Source organism: Oncorhynchus gorbuscha, linkage group LG09 (assembly GCF_021184085.1).
Source record: "Oncorhynchus gorbuscha isolate QuinsamMale2020 ecotype Even-year linkage group LG09, OgorEven_v1.0, whole genome shotgun sequence".
NCBI classification, from domain to species: Eukaryota; Metazoa; Chordata; class Actinopteri; order Salmoniformes; family Salmonidae; genus Oncorhynchus; species Oncorhynchus gorbuscha.
This window is the reverse complement of record NC_060181.1, coordinates 38197597-38221071: the sequence shown is the minus strand read 5'-3', so window position 1 is coordinate 38221071 and position 23475 is coordinate 38197597. Positions and strand designations below refer to the sequence as shown.

The 23475-nt window shown below is 42.8% G+C and overlaps 2 protein-coding genes across 2 annotated transcripts; both read left to right on the top strand.

Annotated features, from left to right (window-relative positions):
- The first annotated feature begins 852 nt into the window (after positions 1-852).
- Positions 853-5202, top strand: LOC124043535 (proteasome subunit beta type-9-like). The gene is made up of 6 exons (XM_046362217.1): positions 853-1176; positions 1401-1468; positions 1588-1719; positions 1925-2054; positions 4486-4627; positions 4777-5202. Exons 1-6 carry the CDS (start codon positions 1123-1125, stop codon positions 4902-4904), a joined length of 654 nt encoding a protein of 217 aa, XP_046218173.1. The 5' UTR covers positions 853-1122; the 3' UTR covers positions 4905-5202.
- Positions 5203-5338: 136 nt separating this feature from the next.
- Positions 5339-12115, top strand: LOC124043534 (antigen peptide transporter 2-like). Its single transcript, XM_046362215.1, has 11 exons — positions 5339-7810; positions 7920-8034; positions 8231-8361; positions 8614-8819; positions 9231-9428; positions 9708-9815; positions 10074-10262; positions 10405-10578; positions 10818-10977; positions 11067-11203; positions 11372-12115. The coding sequence occupies exons 1-11, from the start codon at positions 7285-7287 to the stop codon at positions 11576-11578; spliced, it is 2151 nt and encodes a 716-aa protein (XP_046218171.1). The 5' UTR covers positions 5339-7284; the 3' UTR covers positions 11579-12115.
- Positions 12116-23475: the final 11360 nt, after the last annotated feature.

The following is a 23475-nucleotide window of genomic DNA, read 5'->3' as shown; positions in this document are numbered from 1 at the left end:
TGATTATAAATATGTAAATCTGACAGACCCCACTATAATTGAGTAGGCTATTTCTGAGGGAATACGCCCTATTTAATTTGAGGCATCATTAGCAATAGATAATTAGTAAATATTATAAGCCTGTTATAACTAATGCATAGCTGTCTGTATCTAAACCTATGTATTTACAAGACAGCAACATACAAATCATTACAATTAGTACATATTGGTACAACTTAAAACTTTTATATGATGAGTGAGAAAGTGCATGATGAGTGCACAAATAGCATCCCCCCAAGATATGCTAATCCCTCACCATTACAATAACAGGGGAGTTTGGCACTTTCTCACTCATCATTATTCACGATTCATCCGTAATCATGGTCATGTCCACATGAATGTAGAATGTTTAAAAACATTCCATTCTTATGTACAATGAAAGTGACTCCCAAATGGCACAATACAATATTTCTCATTCATTTCTATTGGGCAGAAAATATTCTAAAACACATCCGAAAAAAACAGAAAATGCATCCAACACATTTAGAGTCACATGCTTGATGTAGCCATTGCGTGCTATACATATGAGCCCAAATACTTCACTTTTTAATAGTTTAATACACATATGAGTGAATTTGTCCCAATACTTCTGCTCCTCTAAAATGGGGGACTATGTACAAAAAGTGCTGTAATTTCTATACGGTTCATCCGCTATGGATGAAAACACCCTCAAATAAAAGCTGGCAGTCTACACTTTAACCTCGTAGTCATTGTATCATTTCAAATCCAAATTGTTGGAGTACAGAGCCAAACCAAAAACTAAAACGTTAATTGAGAAATTATATCAGCCTCTCACCTGCCGGTCTGTGACTGACAATGTAACTTTCATTTTCAGTTTATGCCAAAAAATGGTGGACGAGACAGAAATTAATGACGGTTCCTTGCTCAAATATATTTAAGAGTTGATACTTAATACAACAGTACAGTTGAATAGTAATCATTCGTGTAATTCCTAAATGAGGCGTCGTTTGGTGTTTTCTTTTTCTTTTCATTTCATTTCGCGTTGAATCATTAGGCTTCTCACACACCGTGCGCACTGCACAGGTATCAGCGCGACCAGCCACAAAACTAAAGTGCTTCAATATGTTAGATGAATCATCAGAGCCAGGGTGGCTATCCGAAGAAGTCAAAACTGGGGTGCGTATCATTTAATGACATGTTTGGACCAGGAATTGATGTTAGCCTAGAGAAGTGTTCTCACTGTAAAATCTTGGGGTGTGCATTCTGCTTTTGTTTATTTTTATTAACGTATAAACACCGTCTATTAGTTCATGTCAAAGTGAACGTAACTATGTTGAGTCATTCAATTGAGTCATTTAATTATGCACTTAATCAACATTGTGTCTGTGCTTTGCTTTCAGACCACCATCATTGCTATTGAGTTTGATGGAGGTGTGGTGCTGGGCTCTGACTCTCGAGTGTCTGCTGGGTAAGTCGCTGTTCCAAGTCTTAGAGAGACAATCATTTACTTATGAACATTAAAAAAGTCCTCCCTCAAACCTCAGTTTTCCCTCCACCCATCCTCCCTCTTCCCTCCTTCCCTCATAGGGAGACTGTGGTGAACCGGGTGATGAACAAGCTCTCTCTCCTCCATGACAAGATCTACTGCGCCCTGTCAGGCTCGGCTGCAGACGCCCAGACCATTGCTGAGATGGTCAACTACCAGCTGGATGTGCACAGGTATTAGCCACTGCATGGCTATGTATTGTGGTTGGCAAAGCTCTATAGTGCTATGTGTAACACATTTGGTTGAGTTAAATGTACTGAAAAGGTTTTCTAGACTGACACTGTGCATTTTCACGTGTTCTCATGGGGGGGTTGCTTCATATAGTCGCAGTTAAAGAATTCTGCTATTGAGCTGTGACTTGTGACCTCTTGAACTCAGCATTGAGGTTGGAGAGGATCCTCAAGTTTGTTCAGCTGCCACTCTGGTGAAAAACATCTCGTACAAGTACAAAGAAGAGCTGTCAGCACATCTCATTGTTGCCGGGTGGGACAAGAGAGGAGGGGGACAGGTTAGTCATTACATTGGTATTTTGTATTTATTAGGGATCCAGCAGCTACTCTTTCTGGGGTCCAAACACATTAAGGCACTTACATCACACATAAAACAAAACATAAAACAGTACATCATATAACATTATTACACCACTACATATCTACAATACAAAATGTAAAGTATTACAGTGTACATGTGTGTAGAATGCGTGAGTTAGCGTCTGTGTGCGTGTGCCTGTACCTGTGTGTGTCTCTTCACACTCCCCGCTGTTCCATAAAGTGTATTATTTTTTTTTATCTGATTCTACTGCTTGCATCAGTTACCTGATGTGGAATAGAGTTCCATGTACTCAATACTCTATGTAGTACTGTCCGCCTCCCATAGACTTGGGGATTGTGAAGAGACCTCTGGTGGCATGTCTTGTGAGGTATGCATGGGTGTTTGAGCTGTGTGCTAGTAGTTTAAACAGACAGCTCGGCGCATTCAGCTTGTCAACACTCCTTACAAAAACAAGTAGTGATGAAGTCAATCTCTCTTCCACTTTGAGCCATGAGAGATTGACATGCATATTATTAATGTCAGCTCCCCGTGTACTTTTAAGGGCCAGCCGTGCTGCCCTGTTCTGAGCCAATTGTCATTTTCCTTTGTCCCTCTTTTTGGCACCTGACCACACTACTGAACAATAATCCAGGTGTGACAAAACTAAGGCCTGTAGGACCTGCCTTGTTGATAATGTTGTTAAAAAGCGCTTTATTATGGACAGACTTCTCCTCATCTTAGCTACTGTTGTATCAGTACATTTTGACCATTACAGTTTACTCTAAGCAGTTTAGTCACCTCAACTTGCTCAATTTTCTCATTATTATTATTTTTACACCCCCTTTTTCTCCCCAATTTTGTGGTATCCAATTGCTGGTAGTTACTGTCTTGTCTCATCGCTACAACTCCTTCATGGACTTGGGAGAGTCATGTGTCCTCCGAAACACAACCCAACCAAGCCGCACTGCTTCTTAACACAGCTCGCATCCAACCTGGAAGCCAGCCGCACCAATGTGTCAGAAGAAACACTGTACACCTAGCGACCTGGTCAGTGTGCACTGCACCCGGCCTGCCACAGGAGTCGCTAGTGCATGATGAGACCAGGATATCCCCCCCGGCCAAGCCCTCCCTAACGACACTGGGCCAATTGTGCACTGCCCCATGGGCCTCCTGGTCGCGACCGGCTGCGATGGAGCCTGGGCTCGAACCCAGAGTCTCTGCTGGCACAGCCCTAGACCACTGCGCCACCCGGGAGGCCCCAATTTCCACATTATTCATTATAAGATTTAGTTGAGGTTTTGTCCCAAAATGATTTGTCCCAAATTCAATGCTGTATGTTTTTTGAAATATTTAGAACTGACTTATTCGTTGCCACCCATTCTGAAACTAACTTCAGCTCTTTGTTAAGTGTTGCGGTCATTTCAGTCACTGTAGTAGCTGATGTGTATAGTGTTGAGTCATCCGCATACATAGACACACTTGCTTTACTCAAAGACAAAGGCATGTCGTTAGTAAAGTTTTTTTAAGTATGGGGCCTAAACAGCTGGATTACGTTGGAGAAGCTTCCATTAAAGAACACCCTCTGTGGTGGCAGGTAGCCTAGTGGTTAAAGCTTTGGACTAGGAACCAGATGGTTGCAAGATCAAATCCCTGAGCTGACAATGTAAAAATTGTTGTTCTGCCCCTGAACAAGGCCGGTAACCCACTGTTCCTAGGCTGTCATTGAAAATAAGAATTTGTTCTTAACTGACTTGCCTAGTTAAGTAAAATACATATTTTTAAAGACAGGTAACTCTTTATCCACAATATAGCAGGGGGTGTAAAGCCATAACGCATACGTTTATCCAGCAGTATACTATGATCGATAATGTCAAAAGCTGCACTGAAGTCTAGCAAAACAGCTCCCACAATCGTTTTATCATACATTTCTGTTCTGCCAATCATCAGTAATTTGTGTAAGTGTTGTGCTTATTGAATTTCCTTCCCTATAAGTGTGCTGAAAGTCTGTTGCCAATTTGTTTGCTGTAAAATAGCATTGTATCTGGTCAAATACAATTAGTTCCAAAAGTTGACTCAGGGTTGGTAACAGGCTGATTAAATAGAAATGCCACATCTATAAACACTAGTCCAATCTGTATTAATTGATTTGTGTGTCTTTTTCAGGAAATGTTCTTGCATCTGGACAGTTTAACTAATCCCTGAAGCTTAGAAGAGGTCATTTTAAATATACATTTTTTGTTAAATAGTTTTGAGTGTTTGCTCAACAAAATGTACCATGAGTACAATTACAGAATCAAACTCAGCTGCCTCAAACTCACAGTTGTTCACTAGTCTGCATAATATTGAACTTTTTCAGAGTTTGCTAGGTTGCTGTGCTCAAGCATTCCCCTCTCATTGACCCCTCCCAGGTGTATGTGACCCTGAATGGCCTGTTGTCCAGACAACCCTTTGCGGTCGGCGGCTCCGGAAGCTCCTACGTCTATGGGTTTGTTGATGCAGAGTACCGGAAGGCCATGAGCAAAGAGGACTGCCAACAGTTTGTTGTCAACAGTGAGTGACCAAAAGTGTACTTTTAAAATAAAATAAATGTGTTGATGTACAGGTATGACCTAAACAGCATGAATTAGAAGCTGTTAAGATGTGTCATTTGTCAATAATATGCTCTCACTCGCTCTCTTTCTTCACCTCTCCTCTCTCAGCACTTTCATTGGCTATGAGTCGAGATGGTTCCAGCGGAGGTGTGGCCTACCTTGTCACTATTGATGAAAAATGTGCAGAGGAGAAATGCATCCTGGGCAACGAATTGCCCACATTTTATGATCAGTGAAAACTGGCTTGTGGAAACAGTAACACTGAAGTTGTCGTAGTTATGAAACAGTGAGTGGACATATGGCCACCTTACGAACAAACAGTTATATTAAATCTACACAGGATATAGAATGTTTGGATAGGGGTATGAATCATGCTGGCACAATGTCGAATATTCTCACTACACATGCCATTTTCAAAATTATTCATAATTGTTATGCCCTCTGTTGAAGACACTGATTTTATTTTGGGTAGCCAGGGACCTGAAGCTGGACTGTATTTTTGGGTGATTCACAAGTAAATTCAACTTTCCCATGGATATTTCTCAGCATGTTTTTTTCAACCCCAAAACAACTATTCAAGAAGTATTCTGCCACCATCAAAAGTAATGATAATTTGAGTTATTATGATTATGTCTAACATATATAATGACGCGTTCAAAGCAACTGGGAACTCGGATATTTCTGACTTCCGACTTCAGTATGTTCAAAACAACTGGGAACTTGGAAATAAACTTGCTCCGACTGGGAAAAATCGTTTTGAATGTTCATCCAACTCGGAATTCCAACTCAGGAACTCTGGCCTCTTTCTAGAGCTCCGAACTTTCTGACCTGAAGATCACTGACGTCATGATTTCACCTCATATTTTTCAGAGTTCCCAGTTGCACTGGTGAGGCCATGGGAATATTCGTATCAAATTGTATTAATTTTAGGTGATTAGTCATCAGTTCATAAGTGGATATGAAGCCTGGCTTAAAATAATTTTCCTAACCTGCTGCGTAAATTCTCCTGCTACGAAAAGTCAAATCTGACATCAATTTGACAAAAGCTGGATTCCTTCAAACCATGACCGGTTCTTCGGCTGTCCCCATAGGAGAAACCTTTGTGGTTCCAGGTATAACTATTTTGGGTTCCATGTAGAACCTTCTGTGGAAAGGGATCTACATGAAACCCAAAAGGCTTCTTCAAAAGGTTCTCCTCTGGGGAGAGCTGAAGAGCCCTTTTAGATTCTAGATAGCACTTTTTTTCTAAGAGTGTAGGGTAAACCTGTTACCATAGAGTACCACAGTATGAGTCATAATACCCATAACACCTAGTGGTCAAACAGTGAAATTGTTCCAATTGCTTTCCCACCATTCATGTTTCCCATAGGGTATTTTAGAAACACTTAAAATAAGGGCTGTGTTTCATTTTAGGCTTACCCTGGCGGGACGTTTTTTTATTTTTGTAATGGTGTAAATCTCTCTAGGACAAGGGGACTTTTATCAATATACTGTATTTGCATGTATTTACCACTGTATTTGCGTGTATTTAACAAAGGTAAGAATCTTTGGATTATCTATATAATGTTAGTTAAAATGTAGTAATGAATAAATTGGCTACATTTCTTTCAATGGACAATTCTGTAAACTGTCTTGTGCAAGTTTTAAATTGACATAATACCTGTTAGCAAGGGTGTCAGATAGAGATGATGTGCAGGAGCTTGCATGGATTTGTAGTTTTGCATTATGTCTACTTTAATGCTGATTAGCATGTTCAAATATGAGAGTAAATAGAGCCGAATATATCGATAAAAGTCCCCTTGTCCGAGACAGATTTACATGGTTATCAAAATGTAACCCCAGGGTAAGCATACAGGAAACACTGCCCTGGCCTCATAGACAACTTTTTAACTACTTGCTAACCCTAACCATTTTAGCTAACCCTTCCCCTAACCCTTTAACCTAACTTAACCCCTAGCCCAACTAACATTAGCCAGCTAGCTAACGTTAGCCACCTAGCTAGAATTAGTAACATATTGTAATGAAACAGGCAGGGAGCAGGTCTCGAACCCTCGACCTTCTAGCCCGAGGTTCGGCGCACTGTCGATTGTGCCGCAAAAGCATTCTCGTGCGGCAGTGTCGATTTCCGCGCGTATAAACCCAGGGTCGTTACACTATAATACGTTAAGTAAATTCGTAACACATAGTACGAAATGGGTGATGGAAATCCACAAATGAATATATACCATTTGAGTGTTGTGGATTTATGTACAGAATAATATGAAATGCTAAGAGACCAGATTGAATAAATGAATGGTGGAAAAACGATGCTAGGTTTTATGGGTATTATGACACCTCCACTGTGGGGATCTATTAACCACTATGCTAAGTGTGCAAGCATTATTGTCTGGTATTTATTATGGCGCAGAATAAACGCTAAATGGAAAGGTGCTTGATATTCTGGAGAATAATGTCGCCTGAGTTGAAGGCATATGTGAAATTGAAACTAAAACGCAGACTGAAAACAGCTGAAACAATCCATTCCGTGGAAAGATCTCCACGAATTCGCGGGTTTGACATCGCTCACCTTTTAATTAATAGGTTATAGATTAAAAACAATTATAGACGACAAAAATTATGCTTAGAACGTGCGTGTTCGCTATGGCTGTAGGTCTATGCATTGACATAATCACATTTTGCGCCACGGGTTTTGGCGCATCTATTTCCAAAACTGGACCAATAAGTTTAGACGTTTTCGGAAATCTGGTGCGTCTATGGGTTGTGGCGGGGATTCGATTAGTTATACTATTTGGTGTATCGCTACTCACACTGGGCTCGATTAAACCCGTATTGAAGCGCTGGTTAGCAGTGCACTGTTTCCTTGCCCCGGTCTACGAGACCGGGCAACTGATGCTGCATGGCAGTTCACCGGAGAGCACGCATGGATCGTTGGGGGGTCCAAGTTTGTGGCTATTGTGTACCGCGGCAGCAGCTGCAGCAGCCCTGTTTTGGGAGAAAACTTTCCCTGACAGCAACGAAGAAAGTAACGGGAAAGAGAAGACACAGAAGGCACGAGTGCTGTTCATGAGAGTCCTCTACTTCTACAGACCTGACACCCTCCTTTTGGTTGGAGCGTTTATATTCCTGTCACTGGCTGTCCTCTGTAAGTATTTGATTGTTTTAACAAAAATGACTGAGTATTATATGATGATGATCATTATGATGATGATGGCGAGTATGATGAGGATGATGACGGCGGTGTGCGTTTTCAGGTGAAATGTTCATCCCATTCTATACAGGAAAAGTGATTGACATCTTGGCTTCCCAGTACAAGTGGAATGACTTTCTCACAGCTATCATCCTCATGGGGCTCTACTCTTTGGGAAGGTGAGCAGATACACCAGAGAGCTTCCTATCTGTTTTTCACCACTACAGCCTTCATCAGTTTCGCACATTACATATTGTAGTTTGTGTAATGTATGTATGTAACGGTTATTGAATACACTGATTTCACCGCTGCAAGTGAACATCAACATCAGGTTGATTATTTCAACACTGCTACAGTTTATGGTGTCTGTTTCAGCTCTTTCAGTGCCGGCTGTCGAGGAGGCCTCTTCATGTGTGCCATCAACAGCTTCACCTCTCGAATGAAAGTAGAGCTGTTTGGGGCCCTGGTGATGCAGGAGATCAGCTTCTTTGAGACCATCAAGACAGGTAGAGACACGTTTATTGACTACCCCAAACAAGAACTAATGATCAGTATGCGATCTGTTGTCTTGCTGGAATGTGTGGCATCCTTGTTTGTTCATGAAATGACTGTAACTGGAATGCACTTCCTATTGAACTTCCTCTGTCTTCCGATGTGTGGCTGAATATCTGTTGAACACCCCATCAGTTGGTTCTTCTATGCTCCTTGGTTATTCGATGAAGTTGCAGCAATTTACTTTCACCTCTGAACTCTCGCAGGTGACATCACGTCCAGGCTGTCCACAGACACCACTAAGATGGCCCGGGCGGTGGCCCTGAATGTCAACGTCCTACTGAGGACCCTCATTAAGATTGTGGGTATGCTGTCGCTCATGATGAGCCTGTCCTGGAAGCTCACTCTGCTCATGCTGATGGAGACGCCCGTCACCGGCCTGCTGCAAGGCGTCTATGACAACTATTACCTGGTATAGTACAATATATCTAGAACCTAAAAGGGTTCTTTGGCTGTCCCCATAGGAGAACCCTTTGAAGAACCCTTTTTGGTTCCAGGTAGAACCCGTTCAACATAGGGTTCTACATGGAACCCAATAGGGTTCTACCAAGAACCAAAAAGGGTTATCCTATGGGGACAGCTGTGGAACCCTTTTGGAACCCTTTTTTCTAAGACTGTACTGTTTGTGTCCAGATCAGAAGGTCCTGAACTAATCTATTGGTCCCTGCGAACCCTGAAATAAATCCCTAAAATGATCTAATGCAGAAGGCCCTGACATGTTTGGTGTGAAAATACAGTACATGAGATGGTGACTGCTAAATGTACTGTGTAACCTTATAAAATAAAGTCTAGTAAATGTTATTGTGTATTGACTGTTCCTCAGAGGCTCACTAAGGAGGTGCAGGACTCCATGGCCAGGGCGAACGAGGCAGCGGGGGAAACAGTAGCAGGAATCCGGACCGTGCGAAGCTTTAACACAGAGTGGAGTGAGGCTGGTCATTATGACCACAGGTTGATGGACACCCACAATCTCAAGACCAGGCGGGACACCGTCAGGGCAGTGTACGTTCTCCTGAGAAGAGTGAGTATGCAGGGATCACTCCCTGTCCTCTTAGGCTCAGAAGAGTTGAATGCTTCTGATGTGATCTTTATGTGATCTTCAGTGTATGTACTTGTGTGTGTGTGTGTGTGTGTGTGTGTGTGTGTGTGTGTGTGTGTGTGTGTGTGTGTGTGTGTGTGTGTGTGTGTGTGTGTGTGTGTGTGTGTGTGTGTGTGTGTGTGTGTGTGTGTGTGTGTGTGTGTGTGTGTGCGTGTGCGCGTGTGTGTGTGTGTGTTAATGCTAACAGCGCTGGTAATGCAGGTGGCCATGCTGTACTATGGCAGACTGTTTATCCAGCGAGGTCAGATGAGCACTGGGAACCTGGTCTCTTTCATCCTCTACCAGTCTAACCTGGGAACCAACATTAGGGTAGGCAACTACCAGTGTGACTGTTTGAGCAAGGCGAGGCACAGGATCACTAATCAAATATATTAACTAACCAATAGTAATATTGTCATTACATAGTACATAGTAATGGGAAAGTTTGATTGAAGAGGCAAGTAATACTAATGTTAGGGAATGAAAAAATAAACATGTTTAATGTCTGAGATACTGTTGAAAATTTTGTCTAACTATTGTTTATTGATTTACGATTATACATCTGTATAATACACCTGCCCTCTCCAGACATTGATTTACATCTTTGGCGACATGCTGAACTCGGTGGGGGCGGCTGGTAAGGTGTTTGAGTATCTGGACAGAGAGCCCCAGCTCAGCACCAAGGGGACCCTCCAACCAGAGACCTTAACTGGACACGTCCACTTCCACAACCTCTCCTTCTCCTACCCCACCCGCCAGGAGCGCAAAGTACTGCAGGTAAAGCTCACCTGGGAGAAGGGTGGAAAAACTCTGGAAACATGAGAAAACCCTAACTGGCCGTTTTGCCATCACCACATTTTTTGACTTCACGTGTACCCATTGCTAAGGTAGTGTGTCATTGGCTCTCTGCTTGTCTTAGGGCTTCTCTCTGGAGCTGAGGCCGGGTCAGCTGACTGCTTTGGTGGGGCCGTCAGGAGGGGGGAAGAGCACCTGTGTTAGTCTGCTGGAGAGGTTCTATCAGCCTCAGCAGGGAGAGATCCTATTGGATGGACAACCACTGCACAGCTACCAGCACCACTACCTACACAGGAAGGTAGTATAGAAAGCTACCAGCACCACCACCTGCACACCTGCAAAGCAGTCATAAGACTATACCTACACAGATATTGACACATTTACATCTCTAGAGAAAGCATAGCAGTCAAGATAACCAACTTTACCATGCCTGTATGGCTACCAACATCATATACACGCTTGAGAAGAAACATAGCATTGGTTTTGATTGGCTGATTGGTGATGGGTTTTGCCCTATGATTGGTTTTGCCCTACCAGGTGGCCATGGTGGGCCAAGAACCTGTTCTGTTCTCTGGGTCCATCAAGGACAACATTGCCTACGGCCTGGCAGATTGCTCTTTGGAGAGGGTGCAGGAAGCTGCTCGCAGAGCCAACGCCCACAGCTTCATCAGCCAACTGGAGAAGGGTTATGACACAGGTACACTGGCAAATAGGAATATTATATATATTACTAGTGGATGACCACAAGGAGAGACTTGATAAATGTACTGTTTGTCCATCTATTAGATGTAGGAGAGCGGGGTGGTCAGATGTCCGGTGGTGAGAAGCAGCGTATTGCCATCGCCAGAGCTCTGATCAGAGATCCACAGGTCCTCATCCTGGACGAGGTCACCAGCGCACTGGACACTGAGAGCGAACACATGGTATGGCATCAATCCACACATAAACTAGAATGCTTTAGCCTTCCATCACTCATACGCTCAATACGGTTAGTGCTAGCGGTTTCACGTTCGTAGCTATAGCTAGCGTTGACATTCTCAATAGGGTTAGCGCTAGCTAGCGGTTTCACTCAGATGTTCCCTCTGTCTCAGGTCCAGGAGGCCCTGGCTAGCTGCCCCTCCCAGACCCTGCTGGTGATCGCTCACAGGCTGAAGACCATCGAGAGGGCAGATCAGATCATTCTGATTGACCAAGGAACCGTCCTGGAGCAGGGCACTCACCAGGAGTTGATGGACAGGAAGGGGGGCTACTACAAACTAAGAGAGAGACTCTTCACAGAAGACGACACGTCACATTGACCAAAGAAATCCTCCTATTTGAACTGTAAATATTGATGTCATTTTCTCACTTTCACTCTGACCAATACTCACAACCTCCCAATATACTGTAAATTACATGCGCATCAAAAATGTATTTAAATATTGAATATAGTTAGGTATATATTTTTACTTCATAGGAGATGGACACTTCTGTTGGTGACATTTTATTATGTTATATGACTCTAGGAGTGGTTTTTATTTTTATTTGATTGTATTCTTACTATTCTTCTATTTCTTAATGTTCAATGAAGAAATAGAAGGGCAATGAGTGACCCACATTATAAAACCATTTATGATGTTCTGGAGCAAAGGTCTCTTATGTTGTCTAACCAAGGGAATAAATGATCTATTAAACATTTTAACCTCTCGCTAAACAACCTCTAATTTAATCTGACGCTTGTTTTGCATTTCCTGTACACGTCCACACCTATTGCTGTGAATGCTTTTGTCGTATAGTTTAGTCATTTTGTAGTATGTATCAGTTGACAGACTTATCTACAGCCATTTTGTGGCAAAGTGTAGCCTAAGCATTGGCTTAGAGAAAAATGTTTTCCCAGTATTTTTTATTGTGCATGCGTTTTTATGTACCTTTTGGTCCACATGAGTGTATACATGAGCACATTTTGTTGTGTTACGGGATGAATGGTATTTTACCACACAGAGCACAAAGTCCCTGGAGGCCAGTCCCTTGTTCATTACCGATGTTTATGGTAGTTTGCCTGGCTGCACCACAACAAGATGTCAGCAATTCACCATCGGAGAACAATAACACATATATACACAGACCTCAGGTCAGATGATGGCAAACATTTGATCACCAGATATGCAGCTAGTACACATCACCATGAAATGGCAGCAGTCAATTGTCATACGAATCTTCACGTTTTGTGCACCTGCAGCACTAAATGTTTTACATTGAAGTTCTTTAGCAGACACTCTTATCCAGATAGACTTACAGTAGTGAGTGCATACATTTTTTTTGTACTGGTCCCCCATGGGAATCAAACCCACAACCCTAGCTTTGCAAGCACCATGTCTTGCCAACTGAGCCCCACAGGACCCCTGGTGCAGACATTCATCATCCAGCGGTGCAGACGTTCATCATCGAGTCATCCGAATCGTCAAATTAATCAAAGTATTGATAAGAATATGTTTTTTTGTGTGTTTTTTTGTGTGTTTAGGGGCTGCTGCAATTTGAGCACAGGACATTTGTGAGACAACAGTCATGTGGCAACATTCATCAACTCAATTATTTTCTTACTAGAAGAAGTTTGCATTGTCAGTGAGACATATACAGTATCCTCTCCTCTCCCGGTCCCTTTAGGTTTGTGACTTATCAACAACAATTCACCTACCCACCCTACTGATACCAACAAGGAGGGAGGGGAAGCACAAAGGGGAAATACCAGCGGCCATCTCATCTCAAGACCTGGCATCACAAAATGGCCGACAATAACTTGAGCTGTATCTGACATGGGTGAAGCGAAAATTGTGTAACCAATCCGTGCCAAATCAGTTGACTTAAGTGGATAAGAGACTGCTAAATAACTTACATTTAAAAATGTAGTGCTGCAGGTGCACAAAAAGACTGATATGACAATCGACGGGGATGTGTACTAGTCGCAGATCTGGTGATAAAATGGTTGCAATTGCAACCACACCACATTGGAAAGACCCTTCTGCCTTTGCTTTCACTTTCAATTTAGTACAATTCACCAAGCAAAACCAAGCCAAGCCGTGGATCTTGTGACTGTTATTGAGGCTTTGATACGCTAAGCTGCTGTTTTATTTAACCTTTACTTAACTAGGCAAGTCAGTTAAGAACAAATTCTTATTTACAATGACAGCCTAGGAACAGTGGGTTAACTGCCTTGTTCAGGGGCAGAACGACAGATTTAATGTAGTGCAGTAAGTATTCTACATGACCAAAAGTATGTGGACACCAGATCGTCAAGCATCTCATTCCAAAATCATGGACATTACTATGGAGTTGTTCCCCCTTTGGCTGCTATAACATACTTCACTCTTCTGGGAAGGCTTTCCACTAGATGTTGGAACATTGCTGCAAAGACCTGCTTCCTTTCAGCCACAAGAGCTACCGTGACGAGATCCTGAGGCCCATTGTCATGCCATTCATCTGCAGTCATCACCTCATGCTGCAAGGATCTGTACACAATTCCTGGAAACTGAAAATGTCACAGATCTTCCATGGTCTACATATTCACCAGAGATATCACCCGTTGAGCTTGTTTGGGATGCTCTGGATCGACAGTGTATTCCATTTCATGCCAATATCTAGCAACTTCACATAGTCATTGAAGAGGAGTGGAACACCCTTTCACAGGCCACAATCAACAGCCTGATCAACTCTACGCGAAGGAGATGTGTCACGCTGCATGAGGAAAATGGTGGTCACACCAAATACTGACTGGACTGGCTTTCTGATCCAGCCCCTAACTTTTCTTTTAAGGTATCTGTGACCAACAGATGCATATCTGTAAATCCATAGATTAGGGCCAAATGAATTTATTTAAATTGACAGATTTTCTTATATGAACTGTAACAGATGATGGCGCCGGAGGGGATGGCTGCCGCTTTATTGGCTCTTAACCAACCGTGCAATTTTGTTTGTTTTTTTGCATTGTTTGTAACTTATTTTGTAATGTTGCTGCTACCGTCTCTTATGACCGAAAAATGGTTACCCAGACTATTTGCATTGACCCCCCCCCACATTGACTCTGTACCGCGGTACCCTTGTATATAGCCCCGCTAATGTTATTTACTGCTACTCTTTAATTCATTATTTGTTTTTCTTATCCATTACTTTTTTAGGTATTTTCTTAAAACTGCATAATATAATATATGCCATTTAGCAGACGCTTTTATCCAAAGCAACTTACAGTCATGTGTGCATACATTCTACGTATGGGTGGTCCCGGGGATCGAACCCAATACCCTGGCGTTACAAGCGCCATGCTCTACCAACTGAGCTACAGAAGGACCACAAGTTGGTTAAGGGCTTGTAAGTAAGCATTTCACTGTAAGGTCTACAAATACAATTTGATTTGATTTGAACTCTGTAAAATCTTTGACATTTTTGCATGTTGCGTTTATACTTTTGTATAATTTGAATGTCCCGGATTTACATTTACTATGTTACATCTAGTCAATGTAATGTAAACTAACGTAAAGTAACATTTAATACTAAATGGAGTGGCACAGATTTTTGTCAAATATAATAAGTTTTGGTCTGAGACCAGGTTGGGACACAATAGGCTGCATTAGATTACATGTCCAAAATTATAGGTCTAAAATGTTTCCCACATTCGATAAAGATGAGCAAAACAGACTGCATAAAATAAATAATATAAATACTGAGCTACAGTTGAAGTCGGAAGTTTACATAAACTTAGGTTGGAGTCATTAAAACTTGTTTTTCAACCACTCCACAAATTTCCTGTTAACAAACTATAGTTTTGAAAAGTCGGTTAGGACATCTACTTTGTGCATGACACAAGTCATTTTTCCAACAATTGTTTACAGACAGATTATTTCATTTATAATTCCCTGTATCACAATTCCAGTGGGTCAGAAGTTTACATACACTATGTTGACTGTGCCTTCAAAAAGAATTGGAAAATTTCAGAAAATTATGTGATGGCTTTAGAAACTTTTGATAGGCTAATGACATAATTTGAGTCAATTGGAGGTGTACCTGTGGATGTATTTCAAGGCCTACCTTCAAACTCAGTGCCTCTTTGCTTGACATAATGGGAAAATCAAAAGAAATTAGCGAAGTTCTCAGAAAGAAAATTGTAGACATTACATTACATTTACATTTAAGTCATTTAGCAGACGCTCTTATCCAGAGCGACCTCCACAAGTCTGGTTCATCCTTGGGAGCAAATTCCAAACGCCTGAAGGTACCACGTTCATCTGTACAAACAATAGTACGCAAGTATAAACACCATGGGACCACGCAGCCATCATACCACTCAGGAAGGAGATGCGTTCTGTCTCCTAGAGATCAAATCAAATCAAATCAAATTTTATTTGTCACATACACATGGTTAGCAGATGTTAATGCGAGTGTAGCGAAATGCTTGTGCTTCTAGTTCCGACAATGCAGTCATAACCAACAAGTAATCTAACTAACAATTCCAAAACTACTGTCTTATACACATTTTCGTTCACCTTTTACACCTGTTGTTTTGGTGTAAGGGGATAAGGAATATGTACATAAGGATATATGAATGAGTCATGGTACAGAGCAGCATACAGTAGATGGTATCGAGTACAGTATATACATATGAGATGAGTGTGTAGACAAAGTAAACAAAGTGGCATAGTTAAAGTGGCTAGTGATACATGTATTACATAAGGATGCAGTCGATGATGTAGAGTACAGTATATACATATGCATATGAGATGAATAATGTAGGGTAAGTAACATTATATAAGGTAGCATTGTTTAAAGTGGCTAGTGATATATTTACATCATTTCCCATCAATTCCCATTATTAAAATGGCTGGAGTTGGGTCAGTGTCAATGACAGTGTGTTGGCAGCAGCCACTCAATGTTAGTGGTGGCTGTTTAACAGTCTGATGGCCTTGAGATAGAAGCTGTTTTTCAGTCTCTCGGTCCCACCTGTACTGACCTCGCCTTCTGGATGATAGCGGGGTGAACAGGCAGTGGTTCGTAACTAAGAATCGTTATCCGTTTTGTCTTCGAGATTCTGCAGGGAAAGGTGCTAGCTAAGATTGTCATTTTGAGTACCTGGGTTTGTCATTTTGCTTTTCCTCTTCATGTTCAGCCGTTTCGTGGCTGCTTGTTCTACAGACTAGAGAATTTACGTGAAGGCTGAGAAGTGCTCTCCTTTCGACCAGTCTCCTCGCCCTAGACTTCATTCTCGGTGGTTGATGTCCTTGATGATCTTTATGGCCTTCCTGTAACAACGGGTGGTGTAGGTGTCCTGGAGGGCAGGTAGTTTGCCCCCAGTGATGCGTTATGCAGTCCTCACTACCCTCTGGAGAGCCTAGGCGAATACGGTTGAGGGCGGAGAGTACAGTTGCCGTACCAGGCGGTGATACAGCCCGCCAGGATGCTCTCGATTGTGCATCTGTAGAAGTTTGTGAGTGCTTTTGGTGACAAGCCTAGTAAATTTCTTCAGCCTCCTGAGGTTGAATAGGCGCTGCTGCGCCTTCTTCACGACGCTGTCAGTGTGAGTGGACCAATTCAGTTTGTCTGTGATGTGTATGCCGAGGAACTTAAAACTAGCTACCCTCTCCACTACTGTTCCATCGATGTGGATAGGGGGAGTTCTCTCTGCTGTTTCCTGAAGTCCACAATCATCTCCTTAGTTTTGTTGACGTTGAGTGTGAGGTTATTTTCCTGACACCACACTCCGAGGGCCCTCACCTCCTCATTTTGCTTTTCCCTTTTTTCTCTCTGTTCCTCTCTCTCCCCCTGCTCCCAGCTGTTCCTATTCCCTAATCAATTTTAGTCTTCCCACACCTGTTCCCAACTTTTTCCCATTAAAGTGGCTGGAGTTTTTCGTTTCTGACCCTTCCTCAGCCGTCTCTGTTAGTGGTGTCGTGTTTCCCTCAGATGCTGCCTGTAGGTCTCCGTTGTTGGTGGTAATCAAGCCTACCACTGTTGTGTCGTCCGCAAACTTGATGATTGAGTTGGAGTTGGGCGTGCGTGACCACGCAGTCGTGGGTGAACAGGGAGTACAGGAGAGGGCTCAGAACGCACCCTTGTGGGGCCCCCGTGTTGAGGATCAGCGGGGAGGAGATGTTGTTGCCTACCCTCACCACCTGGGGGCGGCCCGTCAGGAAGTCCAGTACCCAGTTGCACAGGACGGGGTCGAGGCCCAGGGTCTCGAGCTTGATGACGAGCTTGGAGTGTACTATGGTGTTGAATGCTGAGCTGTAGTCGATGAACAGCATTCTCACATAGGTATTCCTTTTGTCCAGGTGGGTTAGGGCAGTGTGCAGTGTGGTTGAGATTGCATCGTCTGTGGACCTATTTGGGCGGTAAGCAAATTGGAGTGGGTCTAGGGTGTCAGGTAGGGTGGAGGTGATATGGTCCTTGACTAGTCTCTCAAAGCAGAGATGAACGTGAACGTACTTTGGTGCGAAAAGTGCAAATAAATCCCAGAACAACAGCAAAGGACCTTCTGATGATGCTGGTGGAAACAGGTGCAGAAGTTTCTATATCCACAGTAAAACAAATCCTATATCGACATAACCTGAAAGGCCGCTCAGCAAGGAAGAAGCCACTGCTCCAAAAACCGCCACAAAAAAGCCAGACTACGGTTTGCAACTGCACATGGGGGACAAAGATCGTACTTTTTGGAGAAATGTCCTCTGGTCTGATGAAACAACAATAGAACTGTTTGGCCATAATGACCATAGTTATGTTTGGAGGAAAAATGGGGGAGGCCATCCCAACCGTGAAGCACGGGGGTGGCAGCATCATGTTGTGTGGGTGCTTTACTGTAGGGGGGACTGGTGCACTTCACAAAATAGATGGCATCACGAGGGAGGAAAATTATGTGGATATATTGAAACAACATCTCAAGACATCAGTCAGGAAGTTAAAGCTTGGTCGCAAATGGGTCTTCCAAATGGACAATGACCCCAAGCATGCTTCCAAAGTTGTGGCAAAATTGCTTAAGGACAACAAAATCAAGATATTGGAGTGGCCATCAGAAAGTCCTGACCTCAATCCCATAGAAAATTTGCGGGCAGAACTGAAAAAGCGTGTGCGAGCAAGGAGGCCTACAAACCTGACTCAGCTACACCAGCTCTGTCAGGAGGAATGGGCCAAAATTCACCCAACTTATTGTCGGAAGCTTGTGGAAGGATACCCGAAACGTTTGACCCAAGTTAAACAATTTAAAGGCAATGCTACCAAATACTAATTGAGTGTATGTAAACTTCTGACCAGCTGGGAATGTGATGAACAAAATAAAAGCTGAAATAAATCATTCTCTGTACTATTATTCTGACATTTCACATTCTTAAAAATAAAGTGGTGATCCTGACTGACCTAAGGGAATTTTTACTAGGATTAAATGTCAGGAATTGGCAGGTGCTAGGAGAAGTGGCTAGGGTGAGAAATGGAACCGAGCCTGTGTCCCATACCAACACACTGACTGCCTACGCTACTCCCTTGGACCTCTGTGTAGTCTTGCTTTGTATGACTTTGTTTTGGCGTTCTCATTTGCCTAGTTGACACACACTACCTTTTCATCAAGGTCTATGTATGTTTTCATCAAAGTCTATGTATATTTGCCTAGTTGACACACATGACCTTTTCATCAAGAGTTTAAATGTTTTTTTAAGGTGTATGTAAACTTCCGACTGTATAGTGTATGCTCTATTTTTATTTATTTATTATATTATTTTATACTAATACAATTGCTCGGATAAATAGATTTAGTTAAGATTCATGCTTTTTGTGTATATATATTTGTTGAAATTATTGGCAACCCTGTTATCAATACCTCAATATCTCACCTTGCAAGGGTAACAGCACTGAGCCTTCAAAAATGTTTTATGAGATTATAGAACACACTGGGAGGGATCTTAGATCATACCTCCATGCAGAAGCTTTCCAGATCCTTGGTCACCTTCGTCTGTGCTTATGGACTGTCCTCTTCAATTCAACCCACAGGTTTTCAATGGGGTTCAAGTCCGGAGACTAAGATGGCCATTGCAAAACGATGATTTGGTTGTCAATTAACCATTTCATTGAGAAAAAAAGGTCCAGGCTAGCTGCCCCTCCCAGACCCTGCTGGTGATCGCTCACAGGCTGAAGACCATCGAGAGGGCAGATCAGATCATTCTGATTGACCAGGGAACCTTCCTGGAGCAGGGTGTAAACAGTATAATTTTAAACCGTCCCCTCGCCCATACCCGGGCGCGAACCAGGGACCTTCTGCACACATCAACAACAGTCACCCACGAAGCATCGTTACCCATCGCTCCACAAAAGATACGGCCCTTGCAGAGCAAGGGGAACTACTACTTCAAGGTCTCAGAGCAAGTGACGTAACCGATTGAAACGCTATTTAGCGCACACCGCTAACTAAGCTAGCCGTTTCACATCCGTTACAAGGGCACTCACCAGGAGTTGATGGACAGGAAGGGGGGCTACTACAAACTAAGAGAGAAGATGACATGTCACATTGACCAAAGAAATCCTACTGTTTGAACTGTAAATATTGATGTAATTCTCTCCCTCTCACTCTGACCAATACTCACAACCTCCCAATATACGGTAAATGACATGTACATCATGACATTGACGTGTATAAAGCCACATTGATGTAAATATTGAATATAGTTAGAGATCATTTTCTCAATAGAAATGGAAACTTCTTTTGGTGCCATTTTGTTTTGGTGTAGGAGTTGTTTTGATTGTATTGCATTGCTCTATTCTTTTCTACCCTTTCTTTTGTATAAAAAAAGGAAATGTTTGATTAAAAGAGAAGGGCAGTGAGTGGCCCACGCTATCTATTGTTCTTAGGTGACCCCAGTTGACTGTAAAACCATTTATGGAGCAATGGTCTATTAAGTTGCCTATCGAAGAGAAGAAGTTAGTTGAGTATCAGTAAGATAGCCTTAGCATCGACCTACACTAGAGATCAACTTTGTTGCCTGTATTTTTGTTGTGCGTGAGATATTTGTCTGTGTATCGTGTGGCTTTTGGGTGTCAACATGAGTGTGTAGATGAGCACATTTGATTGTAGGACGCAATGAATGTTTCTTATTTCTACCACACAGAGCACAACATCTTGGAAAGTCCCTGAAGGCCCATCCCCTTGCTCTTTGCCAATGTTTTCGGCAGCTTGCCTGTCTGCACCACGACCAAAGCCACAACAACATGTCAGTACTCCACTTCCCACTGCCGGAGGGTAATAACACATAGACCTTAGGCGATACTGGCAACCATTTTGTAACCAGATCTGCGACAAGTACACATCACCGTGAAATGGCGGCAGTCGAGTCTCTATACCAATATTGAGCCTTTCCTTTGAAGAATCCTTAACACTGATGTGCATGTGTCTTGCAGAGGTGTTTTGAAGTGTTGACTTGGTCAGTGTCTTGTGTGAGTCTCTGCTCACCTTTACTTTTGGTGCATCTGCAGCACTGGTGCAGGGAGACATTCATCATCAAGTCGTCCATATCATCAACTTAATCAATCAAAGTATTTGAGAAGAAGTGCCTGAGTGTGTTTATTTTTGGGCTGCTGCGGTTTGAGCCACAGGACATTCAGGAGTTAACTGTAAAGTGTCAACATTCATCAACACAGGTATTGTCTCACTGGCAGAAGTTTGCATTGCCATTTAGACATAGACACTATCCTCTCCTCTCCCGTCCCTTTAGGTTGGTGACTTATCGACAACAATCCACCTACCCACTGCCCACGGATACCAACAAGGAGGGAGAGCACAAGCGGCCATCTCATCACAACACCTTCTGGTATCACAAAATGGCTGACAAAAACTTGATCTGTATCTGACATGGGGGAAGTGGCAGTTGTGTAACCACTCCATGCCGGATCAGTTGGCTTGCAATCACACCACTTTGGCATGTTCCTTCGGCCTTTGCTTTCACTTTCCCTTCAGTGCACTTCACCAAACCAAGCCCTGGGTCATGTGACTGCTATTGAGGCTTTGACACACCATATCGCTGTTCAACAAGGACACCTTCTCTGGTTGTAATAAACAGTAGGCTGCGTCAGATTACGTTACACGGACTTGCTCTGGTGTAGATATTTGATAACAGTCTTAACAAATGAAGCACAACATAGCCTCATCATCAGAAAGCGTAACCTTAGGTAAACCCATGTTGAATGGTGAGTCACAAATGCGACCTGACACAGAAGATGATATCAAACGTTCTGATGGTGGTAAACAAACAGCAGAGGTGAACAGTAAGGTGAAACTAGAGAAACCAGTTTGTGGGCACAGAGGTTGAGGCACACACCAAACCAAACTAGGCAGATGATCTCTTCCTGTCTGGCCAGAGTTCATGTTTATTTTTTATTTGATTTATTTCACCTTTATTTAACCAGGTAGGCCAGTTGAGAACAAGTTCTCATTTGCAACTGCGACCTGGCCAAGATAAAGCGTAGCAATTCGACACATACAACAACACAGAGTTACACATGGAATAAACAAAACAGAGTCAATAATACAGTAGAACAAAAGAAAACAAAAAGCCTGTGTACAGTGAGTGCAAATGAGGTAAGTTAAGGAAATAAATAGGCCATGGTGGCGAAGTAATTACAATATAGCAATTAAACACTGGAATGGTAGATCGGCAGAAGATGAATGTGTAGGTAGAGATACTGGGGTGCAAAGGAGCAAAATAAATAAATAAATACCAGTATGGGGATGAGGTAGGTAGATAGATGGGCTGTTTACAGATAGGCTATGTACAGGTGCAGTGATCTGTAAACTGCTCTGACAGCTGGTGCTTAAAGCTAGTGAGGGAGATGTGAGTCTCCAGCTTCAGAGATTTTTGCAATTCGTTCCAGTCATGGGCAGCAGAAAACTGGAAGGAAAGATGACCAAAGGAGGAATTGGCTTTGGGGGTGACCAGTGAGATATACCTGCTGGAGCGCGTGCTACGAGTGGGTGCTGCTATGGTGACCAGTGAGCTGAGATAAGGCGGGGCTTTACCTAGCAGAGACTTGTAGATAACCTGTAGCCAGTAGGTTTGGCGACGAGTATGAAGCGGGGGCCAACCAACGAGAGCGTACAGGTTGCAGTGGACACATCACTGCACATCACTGCACTCAAATACCTGGGGCTTTGGTGACAAAACGGATGGCACTGTGATAGACTGCATCCAGTTTGTTGAGCAGAGTGTTGGAGGCTATTTTATAGATGACATCACCGAGGATCGGTAGGATGGTCAGTTTTACGAGGGTATGTTTGGCAGCACGAATGAAGGATGCTTTGTTGCGATATAGGAAGCCGATTCTAGATGTAATTTTGGATTGGAGATGCTTAATGTGATTCTGGAAGCAGAGTTTACAGTCTAACCAGACACCCAGGTATTTGAAGTTGTCCACGTATTCTAAGTCAGAGCCGTCCAGAGTAGTGATGCTGGACGGGCGAGCAGGTGCGGGCAGTGATCGATTGAAAAGCATGCATTTAGTTTTACTTGCGTTTAAGAGCAGTTGGAGGCCACGGGAGGAGAGTTGTATGGCAATGTAAGAATGACACTTACGGTTGCCCTGTGTTAAAGCTGCTTTAAACTACATTGTCTAGACTGGACCATTACTGAATTTGCTGTACATGCAGCAGCCGCATTTGCCAAATCCACTTCAGTAACAAAGATGACTGAAAATGGTTTCCGACGTATTATATCACCACGATATCATATGATATGGTGGACCCAGTGGTTTCCAGCTACAGTATTTTGATTGTTCTGATTTCTGACTAAGACACAGTGGTATCATGCATGATTGGGGATTTGATAGCAGCCTTTTCCACCTCCTGAGAGGACGGAACTTAGCATTACATGCTTGAGGGGTGTGAACCCCCTAGATTTCCCTGAGGACAGCACGTGTTTATTGGCCCTAATTGGTTCATCATCTTACAAGATGACATGCCGTTTCCAGTCTCATTACAAGAAAGAAATGTGAATGTGGTCTGCTGGAAAGTCCCTATGAGTGTGTTGAATGAAGGATTACAGTAGTTAGGGAGTTGCGCCCCACAGAGGAATCTCAGCACACTGCCCCACCACGTGATTTCAATGAATTGAAACTCTCGATCTGGAATTAGGTCACTAATGTGGACAAGAAGGGGAGGGGACTGGCACAATAACAAAATTGAGGACATTCTTAAGGGATA